Below are 12548 nucleotides of genomic sequence, written 5' to 3' on the forward strand. Positions count from 1 at the left end.
AGTTAAATCTGTTCTCACTGCCTGCCCATTTGTGTTTCAGGCATCCTGACAAAAACAAAGATCCTGGAGCAGAAGACAAGTTCATTCAAATCAGTAAGGCTTACGAGGTATCGTGTCCAGCTTTGTGATGCATCCATTAGCTCTTATAAAATATGCCTTAGGAGGTGATGAATTTTGTAACGTTCTCAGAAAGGTCATGTTCTCCATGCCCTTGACGCAGTTTCTAGATTATAATAGAACAGGCTGGATGCGGTGGCTCACGCCTGTAATCCTGGCACTTTGGGAGGCCGAGGTGGGTGGATCACGAGGTCAGGAGTTCAAGACCAGCCTGACCAACATGCTGAAACCCTGTCTTTACTAAAAATACAAAAAAAAATTAGCCAGGCGTGGTGGCACATGCCTGTAATCCCAGCTACTCAGGAGGCTGAGGCAGGAGAATCACTTGAACCCAGGAGGCGGAGGCTGCAGTGAGCAGGGATCGAGGCACTGTACTCCCGCCTGGGTAACAGAGAGAGACTCCGTCTCAAAAAATAAAATAAAAAATGATAGAACATATTTGGCCACATCCAGTATATTGAAACAAGTGCCTGAACACTTCAGCTCTTGGAAAAACTGGCCTATTTTAAAGGCTTTAACTAGAATTGTAGAATTACCTTGAGTATGTCTGTATGTGTCTCTATTGCTTTCTTAGAAATTTGCATTAAAGAATCACATACCAAATAGCCTATATTTATTAAAGTGGCGCAAGGTAACAAATATATTTAAACACAAGATTTTCAATAATTTTCCAATATGTCAGCTTAAGTAGATTGGTCTGGAATATGCATCAAAGAGAATTCAGTGGCTTTCTGATTGGTGTAGGGAATGTCCTTCAGCAGACAGTGCTTAGCTCATAGAATAACACATCATCATTCTAAAACAGATTCCTGAATTTTAGACTTCAAAGTTATTTTGTAAAACAAAGTCAACTAACAGACAAGGCACTAGCCTATAGCTATTTGGTGTTCATAGCTTTTCTTATCTTGGTTTGAATTAGTCCAACTCACCAGGTATGACCAGGTCAATTTTCTTGTCATTGAGCCCTGGTGATCAACATTATGTTATGTTTTATTTGTTTTGCTGAAGTGTTTAATGTTGTGGTAGTTTGAAATCTTTAATACCAAGATGAGCATGAGTACCTAAACTGAAATATTTTAGTCTTGAATGTTCTTTAATGTTTCTCTAATGAAGAAGAGTTTCTCATTCTTTTGAATGACCGCATTTAGCATATCTAATTGACTGGACCCGGTGGCTGTTCACGCCCTGTAATCCCAGCACTTGGGGAGGCTGAGGCATGCAGATCGCTTAAGCTCAGGAATTCAGGACCAGCCTAGACAACATGGTGAAAAATACAAAAATTAGCCAGGCCTGGTGGCATGTGCTGATGGTCCTAGCTACTCAGGAGGCTGAGATGGAAAGTTGACCCTGAGAGATGGAGGCTGCAGTGAGCTGTGATCACGCCACTTCACTCCAGCCTGGGTGACAGAGTGAGACCCTATCTCAAAAAGAAAAAGAATATCTAATTATGTCTAATCTTTTTTCTTAAGAGACAGTCTGTCTCTGTCACCCAGGCTGGAGTACAGTGATGCAATCACAGCTCACTGCAGCCTTGAACTCCTGGGCTCAAGCAATCTCCCACCCACCTCACCCTCCCAAGTAGCTAGGACTATAGGCACGCACCACCAGGCCTGGCTGATTTTTTTTTTCTTTTTGTAGTGAAGTCTTGCTACGTGGTCCAGGCTGGTCTTGAACTCCTGGCTTCAAGGGATCCTCCAAACCTTGGCCTCACATAATCGTGTCATCGTTTTTGCATTTCTTTTCTTTTCTTTTCCTTTTTTTTTTTTTTTTTTTTTGAGACGGAGTTTCACTCTTGTTGCCTAGGGCTGGAGTGCAGTGGCACCATCTCGGCTCAGCTCAACCTCTGCCTCCTGGGTTCAAGCAATTCTCCTACCTCAGCCTCCTGAGTAGCTGGGTTTACAGGCATGCGCCACTACTCCCAGCTGATTTTTTGTATTTTTAGTAGAGACGGGGTTTCTCCATGTTGGTCAGGCTGATCTCGAACTCCTGACCTCAAGTGATCCACCCGCCTCAGCCTCCCAAAGTGCTGGGATTACAGGTGTGAGCCACCGCGCCTGGCTACATTTATTTTCTTCCTATGTCTTTCAAGCTGCTTACAAAAAAGTCTTTTGGATGAAACTTGTTGTTGTTTAGATTTTTTTTCCGTCCTTTATAGATTCTTTCAAATGAAGAAAAGAGATCAAATTATGATCAATATGGAGACGCTGGAGAGAATCAGGGCTACCAGAAGCAGCAACAGCAGCGAGAGTATCGCTTCCGCCATTTCCATGAAAATTTTTATTTTGATGAATCCTTTTTTCACTTCCCTTTTAATTCTGAACGGCGGGACTCAATTGACGAAAAGTATTTATTGCACTTTTCACATTACGTGAATGAAGTGGTTCCGGATAGCTTCAAGAAACCCTACCTCATCAAGATCACCTCCGATTGGTGCTTTAGCTGCATTCATATCGAGCCTGTGTGGAAAGAAGTTGTTCAAGAACTGGAAGAATTGGGTAAGATACTTTTATTCATTGAAAGATATTTATATAGATGACTTTTTTTTTTTCAAGGTGGAGTCTTGCTCATTGCCTAGGCTGGAGTACAGTGGTGTGATCTCGGCTCACTGCAACCTCTACCTCCCGGGTTCAAGTGATTCTCCTGGCTCAACTTCCCGAGTAGTTGGGATTACAGGCACCCACCATCACACCCAGCTAATTTTTGTATTTTTAGTAGAGACAGGGTTTCGCCACGTTGGCCAGGCCGGCTTCGAACTCCTGACCTCAAGTGATCTGCCTGCCTTGGCCTCCCAAAGTGCTGGGATGACAGGTGGGAGCCACCACGCCCGGCCCCAAAGCAAATTTTTTAAATCGCCTATTCTATAAACCCTTTTTGAAAATCTTTCTTAAATGTATTAGTCTGCTTTCTTCAACTCTGTGACTCTGAAGCACCAATTTTTTTACTTATTGTGAGCTGAGCCTTGAAGGGGGTTGGAAGTCAGCTAAGGAACCTTCAGTCACATACTGGTAAAAACTAGTGTATAAAAGCATCCAGTGTTTAAAGAGAAGTATGCTGTGGAAGAGGGCCCAGAATTAGCACCATCCCTGACCTTGAGCTCCCCATTTGGTTGAAGAGAAAATATATACACAGAGAATTAACACCGACCTCACATTTGCAAGCACAGAATAGTGTTTTGCTGAAGGAGTAGACAAAGATGACAAGAAATTCCTTCTGTATTTTCTAACTCCTTGCCCATGAAACAGATACCTTTATTTGAAACTTTTTCCTCAGTCAACTTTCATGTTCCAATTACTGTATTAGACACTAAAAGATATATAATAATAATAATTTTTGTTGAACATTTCAGTTCCCTTGCATTGTGGTAAATGCTTTCTGTGCATTATTTTTGTCCCCAAAGCAACTCAATGAAGGAGAGACTATTATTATCCCTATTTTACAGGTGAGGGAACTAAGGCATTGAAGGTTAAGGAACTAATTCATTATTACACTACCCGTAAGCATCAGTATTGAGTTGGACCCAGGAGTCTGACCGTCTTAAACACTGCCCTGTACTGCTTCAGAAATAAGTAAATCATGGTCCTTGTGCCCAGGAAACTCAAATAAGAAACATACCTCAATCATCTCAGCACATTTAGTGCTTGCTGGAAGGTGCAGGCAGAGCTACCAGCGTGGCCCGGAGGTTGAGCATCTTGAAATCAAATATCATTTTAGGGAAACCCAATTTGGATGATCAGGCAGTGATTACCTGGGTTTGGCAATTTATTCACCATGACTTCCTGTTTAAAAAGAGAGACTGCTGGGCACGGTGGCTCATGCCTGTAATCCCAACACTTTGGGAGGCCGAGGCAGGTGGATCACGAGGTCAGGAGTTCAAGACCACCACCAACATGGTGAAACCCCATCTGTACTAAAAATACAAAAATCAGCCAGGAGTGGTGACGGGTGCCTGTAGTCCCAGCTACTCCAGAGGCTGAGGCAGGAGAATTGCTTGAACCCGGGAGGCAGAGGTTGCAGTGAGCCGAGATCATGCCACTGCACTTCAGCCTGGGTGACAGAGTGAGACTCTGTCTCAAGAAAAAAAAAATAAAAAGAAAAAAAAAGAAAGACTAATTCCTGTCCAGGCGCAGTGGCTCATGCCTGTAATCCCAGCACTTTGGGAGGCCAAGGCGGATGGATCACCTGAGGTCAGTAGTCCGAGACCAGCCTGGCCAAAATGCTGAAACTCTGTCTCTAGTAAAAATACGAAATGAGCTGGACGTGGTGGCACGTGCCTATAATCTCAGCTACTTGGGAGGCTGAGGCAGGAGAATCACTTGAACCCTGGAGTTGGAGGTTGCAGTGAGCCAAGATCACACCATTGCATTCCAGCCTGGACAGTGAGAGAAACACCGTCTCAAAAAAACAAAACAAAAAAGACTAATTCCTGTCTTTCAAGGATTTCTAAGTATATAAGAGTCTCATACTGTCTAGAAAAAAGGTCATCCTAAATACTGGTGAAAATACACATTTTTCCACTTTAGCTCTGTGTTCTTTTGTTTCATTTCACGTTATTTTGCATCTCGTGGTTAGTGTACCAGCAGGTTTGTATTTAGCCACATTTGAGTGGTGTGTTCTTCCAGTTGGCTCTGTGCCATCCCCTAAGGCCTATTCAAAGGTGGAGAGAAAATAAATGTGTATGTGCAGCTGAGGGGAAAGAGAACTTCCCTAAAGGATGTGATATGTATTTAGGATTCCTTAGAGAGAGCTGTTTGGCATCTCAAATTATGGGTGTGACAGATGTTTACTAGTGCACGGAAGACCCTCTCACAGCCTCAGTATAGTATTTTTAATTCCCCAGGTATGCAAATTAGCCAGAAGCATCAATTTTTATAAACATCAAATAATGTTTCTGAAATAAGTCACATATGCTTTGCTATTTTTTTTTTTTTTTTTTTTTTTTGAGGCAGAGTCTCGCTCTTGTCTCCCAGGCTGGAGTGCAGTGGCGTGATCTCTGCTCACTGCAAGCTCCGCCTTCCAGGTTCACACCATTCTCCTGCCTCAGCCTCCCTAGTAGCTGGGACTACAGGCACCTGCCACCACACCTGGCTAATTTTTTTGTATTTTTAGTAGAGACGGGGTTTCACCGTGTTAGCCAGGATGGTCTCGATCTCCTGACCTTATGATCCTCCCACCTCAGCCTCCCAAAGTGCTGGGATTACAGGTGTGAGCCACCGCGCCTGGCTTTTTTTTTTTTTTTTCTTTTAAGAGACGTCATTCTATTGCCCAGGCCAGGGTGTAATGGCACAATCATGGCTCACTGCAACCTCAACCTCGTGGGCTTAAGCAGTCCTGCTGCCTCAGCCTCCCAAGTAGCTGAGATTAGAGGTGCATGCCATTGTACCTGTCTTTAAATATCTTTTCAGGAAGAAAAATACCACAAATTGGCCAGGCATGGTGGCTCATGCCTGTAATCACAGCACTTCGATAGGCTGAGGTGCGCAGATCACTTGAGGTCAGGAGTTCGAGACCAGCCTGGCCAACATGGTGAAATCCCGTCTGTGCTGAAAATACAAAAATTAGCCAGCTGTGGTGGCGCATGCCTGTAATCTCAGCTACTTGGGAGGCTGAGGCAGGAGAATTGCCTGAACCCAGGAGGTGGAGGTTGCAGTGAGCCAAGATCGAGTCACTGCACTCCAGCCTGGGCAACAGAGCAAAACTCTGTCTCAAAAAAATAAAATAAAATAAAATCAAGTGGCCAGGCATGTTGGCTCACACCTGTAATCCCAGCACTTTGGGAGGCCGAGGCGGGTGGATCACCTGAGGTCAGGAGTTCAAGACCAGCCTGACCAATGTGGTGAAACCCTGTCTCTACTAAAAATACAAAAATTAACTGGGCGTGGTGCTGTGTGCCCGTAATCCCAGCTACTGGGGAGGCTGAGACAGGAGAATTGCTTGAACCAGGGAGGCAGAGGTTGCAGTGAGCCGAGATTGCGCCACTGCAGTCTGGCCTGGGCAACAGAATGAGACTCCGTCTCAAAAAAAAAAAAAAAAGAAAAGAAAAAAACCACAAATTTAAAACACCAAATATTTATCATTCTTTATTCTATTCCTCCAACCACAGCCTCCCAAGTAGCTAAGACTAGAGGCACATACCGCCATGCCCAGCTAACTTTTTTTTTAGACTCATCACGTTAATCGTCACAGATCCCAGAGCCAGACTTCCTGGGTTCAGATCCCATCACCATCACTTGCCAGCTCTGTCACCCTGAAACTTCACCTCTCCATGTCTCAGTTTTCTTATAGGTAAAATAGAGATGGTGAAGATTGGTCTTAAACTCCAGGAGATAGGAAAGAGATGGTGAAGACTGGTCTTAAACTCCTGGTCACAAGTAATCCTCCCGCCTCAGCCTCCCAAAGCACTGGTATTACAGGCATGAACCACCATGCCCAGCCAACTTTTCAGTTTCTAATTCAGGTTTCTGTGTGTGCTCGGTCTGGTAGAAGGTATACTGAATGGCACAGTTACTAGAAAGGCATATTTCCCAGGATCAGTTCATAAATTGGCATTCAATCTATATAGCAATCCTGGTAAGGTCATTTAGGGTGAGTCAGTCTCTGAGAAATTGATCCCTCTAATGTTCAGAACCTGGGGCAGAAGTGGTCATTGGAGGCAGTAAGAAGTCCAGGCTTTGTGGTCAGCTGGAACTAGATTCAGATCCTGGTTCCACTGCACACAAACCATGATGCCTCACCCTCCCCCAGCTTCAGTTTCCTCGGCCATAAAGATAGCAATACTTACCTTGCAGAGTGATTGTGAGTATGAAAAGTATAATGTATATAAAGCTCTAGGCGTGGTAAAGAGGGCACTCAAGAAGTGATAATCCCTCCCTTGGGCCTTTGTCTTGTAGCCACTTGACCTCCCTAGGTGATGTCTCTTCTGTCTTTACGAATGACCAAATCTCCCAATGTATGTGCCTGCTTTATTCTTTTTCTTTCTTCTGCTCATATAATTCTCTGTGCGCTTCCATTTATTGACATTGTCCCATCGTTATTTATAATGACTGCAGTGTGATATAGTATACTGTACTTGCCTCTAGAGAAGAGCCAAGAATCCAATTTGGATTCTTGTTCTGCAATTTTGTCAGCTCTGCAACCTGGGAAAAGTCACTTTACCTCTCTGAACCTCTCTCTCTATCTGTAAAATGAGGGGAGCGGACTATACAATTCCTAAGGCTCCTCCTTTCCTGCCCTTGAGAGACTGCAACAGTCACAGTCAGGTAGCCTACAGAGAGCTTAGTTTAGCCTGCTCAGCAGTTTTAAAACGTTAAGTTTGGGATCCCTGCCATTTACTCAGCAATTTCATTTTAGGAATTTACTAATTAGAAAATAAGCACACAAGAGCACAAAGACGTATGTACAAAGATATACAAGGATGCCCGTCAGCATTCCTTATAATGTTAAGAATTAGGCTAAAAGCAACTTTTAATATCGTGCTTTATAATAAGAAATATATGTATATTTTGGTGTTTGTTCCCAGTTCCTGGCACAGATCTCCTAAAACCCTTGAGATTGCCTGATGAATAGGGGTGCTAAGATAATCTTTTGCTCTCGTATTTGATCTTTGACCCTGATTCCTGACACGGAGCTCCTAATCCTTAGAATTTCCTGCAGGATAGGAGCATCTTTTGTTCTACTGAGGCGACTCTTAATGGGCCCCTGTGTGGGAGCTGGTCACCAGAAAAAACAAACCGTGATTAGAAGTTTGAAAGTTTCACCCTCATCCTCCAGAAAGAGGAGAGGGGAGGAGAGGGGCTGGAGATTGAGTTAATGATTGATCACTCCTGCATGATGAAGCCTTCATAAAAATCCCTGAACTCTGGCTCGGTTTCCTGGGGGGTGGGCTCAGTCTACACCACCTCCCCTCAGCTGAGCCTACAGTAGAGGGCCCAGGCATCCTCCCCTATGGGAGAGGCGTTTGAGTAAGGAGCCTCGCCTGGGGTGTCCTAGCCTCACATTTACTGGCAAAAAAATGAACATATATATATAGTTCATCCCGGAACTGCTGGGTTTGAGAGTTCCCAGGTGGCTGAACACATGGAGGTGCCTGGAGGGTGGCAAGCCCTGGGAGGGCAGGATGCTCCCACCCTTCCATATACCTTACTATGTACCTCTCTTCTTTCTGGCTGATCATCTGTCTCCTTTGTAATATCCCTATACCTAATGAGTAACCATAAGGAATATTCCCCTGAGTTCTGTGAGCAGCTCGAGCAAGTTAGTTGAACCCAAGGAGGGTCATGGGACGCTTTGATTTATAGCCAGTTGGTTAGAAGTACAGGACACAACCTGGGACTTCTGGCGTCTGAAGTGGGAGCAGTCTTACGGGACTGAACCCTTCACCTGCAGGACCTGATGCTGTCTCTGGGTAGATCGTGTCAGAACTGAGTTGATACCCAATTGGTGTCTGCTGGAGGATTTACAGGGAACCCCCACCCCCACAGCGTGTGGTGTCAGAAGGGAAGCATTGAGTTGGGCATAGTGGCATGTGCCTGGAATCCCAGGTACTCAGGTGGCTGAGGCAGGAAAATCACTTGAGCCCAGGAGTTTGAGACCAGCCTGGGCAACATAGTGAGATGCCATCTCTTAAACAATGAGTATCAGGGAAAGCATTGTGTTGAGTATGAGTAGGAAAAACAGTTTTGTTTTTCCTCTCTCACAACTTCAATGTGCAACAATAAATGAATTAAATAGATTGATGGCCCAGTTTCAGTGAGCTCCTACTATGTGCCAGGCTCTGGTCTGGTGTTAGGGATACATCAGTGGACTACAAAGGGATCCCTACCTTCATGAGGCTTACATTCTAGAAGGGGAGACAGACAATAAACAATTGACAGAAGGAAAATGGGTGGTACCTTAGAAGGTGGTAAACACTGCGGAAAAAGTTAAAGTGAGCAGGTTGTGTGTGGGGAGTACTATTTTAAATATGGTGTCAAGGTAGGCCGCATTCAGGACTTGAAGTTGGTAAAGAAGTCAGCTACGCAGAAGTCAGGGAGATGCACACTTCAGGCTGAAAGAACAGCCAGCGCCAAGGCCCTGGGGCAGGAGCATCCACTGTCTTCACAGCACAACAACGACACTGGGGACTGGGGCAGGCTGAGGGAGGAGTGGAAGAAGAGGACATGGGGAACCAGGGGCCAAACACAAAGGGTCTTGTTGGCCTCTGTGAGGATTGTGCATTTTATTCCAACTGAAATGGGTCTTTGCGGGGTTTGGGCAGAGGAATGATGTGATCCATTTTTATGTTTTAGAAGGAGCAGCCTGGCTGCTATGTTAAGAACAGACTGTCAGGAGACAGGGAGAAGTGGGGGAGAGCATTTAGGATATTATTGCAGCAACATAGTCAGGAGAGATAATGATGATTCAGAGCGGGGCATATAATGAAAGTGATGAAAAACAGTTGAATTCCAGACATTTTCTCAAGAGAAAACCAACAAGACTTGCCGACAGATTGGATGTGGGGTGCAACAGATAAGAGAAGCCAAAGATGACTCTTACGGTTTTTGTCCTGAGTAACTGGAAGGATGGAGCTGTCATCAACTGAAATGGCAAAGGCGTAGGTAGGACAGGTCTGTGGGAGGAGATTAGGGGTTCGTTTTTGGAAATGTGAAGCTTGAGAAGTCTAGTAGACATCCAAAAGAAAATGTACACTTACCAGCCTTTAATATTCAACGTGTCTCCAGTGTTAGCAGAGTAAGTGGCCCTCCAAATATATGGTTGGATGAAAGAACAAGAAAAGTTGTTCAAGTATTAAGTGAAATAAGTATCAGATGACCCCATTTCATTTTATGTATATGCATACACACACAACACACACACACACACACACACACGTAGCTCTTCTTACATATTGCCAGATTGCTCTGCAGAAAAACTGAACCAATCTAGAATTCCAGCAGTGAAAGAATGCTAGACAGTCTGTTAGGAAAGACGACATCTATGAGGTCGGGATTTCAATTTCACACCAGAAAATTACTTAGCACTTTTTCCAGCTGCCATGGAGACATAAAAAGGCTTCACTTGGATCTTCCATTCTTTTCAGGTGTAGGAATTGGCGTGGTCCATGCTGGGTATGAGAGGCGCCTGGCCCATCACCTAGGGGCACACAGCACGCCCTCTATCCTAGGAATCATTAACGGGAAAATCTCCTTCTTCCACAATGCAGTTGTCCGTGAAAATCTGAGACAATTTGTAGAAAGTCTTCTTCCAGGGAACTTGGTGGAGAAAGTAAGTATCTGTCAAGGAAAACGTGGCTGAAAAGTAGTTTAAGAGGTACCTAGGACTGTTGATTGCACAGAACATTTTCTGTAGTCCTCTCAAGCCTGAGTTTCATTGTGAGGAAGGCAAGCCACATATTAATTAATTATTCAAACTAAATCATGTAAGTGAAGTCTGTAGGAGACTAAAAATTGAAACATGAAGTACAGAGACTGAAAGAATTAATTCCTATTAATAACTATCTTGCAGATCTTACACTGTCATAGAAATCTGAGCCTAAAATGACACTGCCTATTTTCTAAACAAAAAAATTAAATCACATGTTAGAAATAATTAGGGATTTCTTTCCAGCTCATAAATTTGTTCATGTGAAGATATTTGTCTTTATTCAAATATAATTATATTTGGTTATATGTTTAACGATCGTATCTACGGAAAATGCCAGATTCCATGAAAGCAAATACTATTTTTGAAACTTCAGAAACTTACAGTGACAATAATATGAACGAATTTCACAAAGAAAAGGTTGAAATAGAGAAGCCAGATAAAGTTTACATTGGTCTATTATTTCCATATTTAAGCACCTAATATATTTTTTCAGTATCTTAATTTAGGGATCAAAGTAACTAGGAAAAGACTCATTTTGCTTTAAATAATTAATTCTCTTAAGAATACAGGGAAAGTGAACATAAAAAATTTTCATCATATTTCTAGTGCTATTCCTAGACTGTCCTGCTGGGATCATTATCTATAGAGGAAATATTTGTTCGAGTTAACTTAAAAGGTCAGAGACTATTGTAGGCTCCTAAAATGATGATAGATTGTCCTGATAGATCCTCAAACATTTATATAAAGTATCTATTCTGTGCCTGGCATAGATTAATGTAGCCATTTCAAGCAGCTCCCAAGCGAGTGGTTATTTCCAGTATGTTGGAGCCCATCCTAATGAGTTGGGAAAGGCTTCCTGGCAGAAGTGACCCTTGGACCAGGTTGGGTTGCAGGCAGGCAGAAATCTGAAGACATGAAATAGCCTGCTTTGTAAGAAGTTGTCATTGGTGAGCAGCAGAGGAGAGGGTTAGAGAGGTTATTAGGAATCTCCCTATGAGAGCCTCAGAGCACCTTCATGCTCCTTTAAGGAACTTGGGCCTTGGCCCGCGGGTGATGGAGCCATTGTAGGGGTTTGAGCAGAGGAGTGAAATGATCGAATTTATATAAATCATTCTAGATGCAGTATGGAAAGATAAACTTTGTTTGACGACTATGAAAAATTTCTAGCTAGATAATTTATTCATGTTTTTAATTTCTCTCAGTAGGAACATTTTAAGATATCAATGGGGGAAAGTAACAATTCAGATAACAATAAATGAAATTATATAATGTATAGAGGGGGTGGACCAGCTTATTTTTATTTACGCCATTTAAAAAGAACAAACTGGCCTAGAGTAGTGGCTCACACCTGTAATCCCAGCACTTTAGGAGGCTGAGGTGTAGCATCGCTTGAGTCCATAAGTTCAAGACCAGCCTGGGCAACATACTGAGACCCAATCTCTACAAAAAATGCAAACATTAGCCAGGCATGGTGCCATGTGCCTGTAGCCCCAGCTATTCAGGAGGCTGAGGTGGGAGGATCCCTTGATCCTGGGAGGTTTGGGAGGTTGAGGGTGCAATGAGCCATGATCATGCTACTGCACTCTAGCCTGGGCAACAAAGCAAGACCCTGTCTCAGAAAAAAGAGTGAGGGGCAAGCTGGGAGACTGAGGCGTGATAGATAGATGGGAGACTGAGGCATGATAGATAGATGATAGGTAGGTAGGTAGGTAGATAGATAGATGATAGATAGATAGATAGATAGATAGATAGATAGATAGATAGATAGATAGATAGATAGATACTGAAAGGGGTGGTTGTGCATTATTTTCTGCTGGCTAGTATGTTAAGAAGTATACTCTGTAATTAAGCAAGAACCAATTCTGGAAGCTCAATTTTTATAATATGGTCAGTAATTGTTTCAGACAGGATTATGATTTCAGTCTGTAAGAATTCAATGAAAATATGAAATCAATATCGCCATTCTTTTAATAGCTTTAGCCAAATGAAGACAAAAAGATTAGTTGTCTGCATTTTTATTTTTTGCAATCTTTTATACTTACTTGATTTGTTTATTTTCTCCTGACTGGAGT

General features: G+C 43.1%; 1 protein-coding gene and 1 non-coding gene across 4 annotated transcripts in view; both read left to right on the top strand.

The window, feature by feature from the left end:
* The window catches only part of DNAJC16 (DnaJ heat shock protein family (Hsp40) member C16), a 42937-nt gene that overhangs the window by 7347 nt on the left and 23042 nt on the right, over nucleotides 1-12548 (top strand). For all 3 annotated transcript variants that reach the window (XM_032759014.2, XM_032759017.2, XM_032759016.2), the window contains 3 exons: nucleotides 41-107; nucleotides 2273-2612; nucleotides 10193-10377. In XM_032759014.2, the coding sequence (XP_032614905.1) occupies nucleotides 41-107; nucleotides 2273-2612; nucleotides 10193-10377 (592 nt within the window). The remainder of the gene's footprint in view (nucleotides 1-40; nucleotides 108-2272; nucleotides 2613-10192; nucleotides 10378-12548) is intronic.
* Nucleotides 7974-8113, top strand: LOC116814014 (small Cajal body-specific RNA 21). The gene has a single exon (XR_004371120.1). It is a non-coding gene; the product is annotated as a small Cajal body-specific RNA 21 (non-coding RNA).

The sequence above is a fragment of the Hylobates moloch genome, unplaced genomic scaffold (genome assembly GCF_009828535.3).
Source record: "Hylobates moloch isolate HMO894 unplaced genomic scaffold, HMol_V3 SCAFFOLD_9, whole genome shotgun sequence".
Lineage (NCBI taxonomy): Eukaryota > Metazoa > Chordata > Mammalia > Primates > Hylobatidae > Hylobates > Hylobates moloch.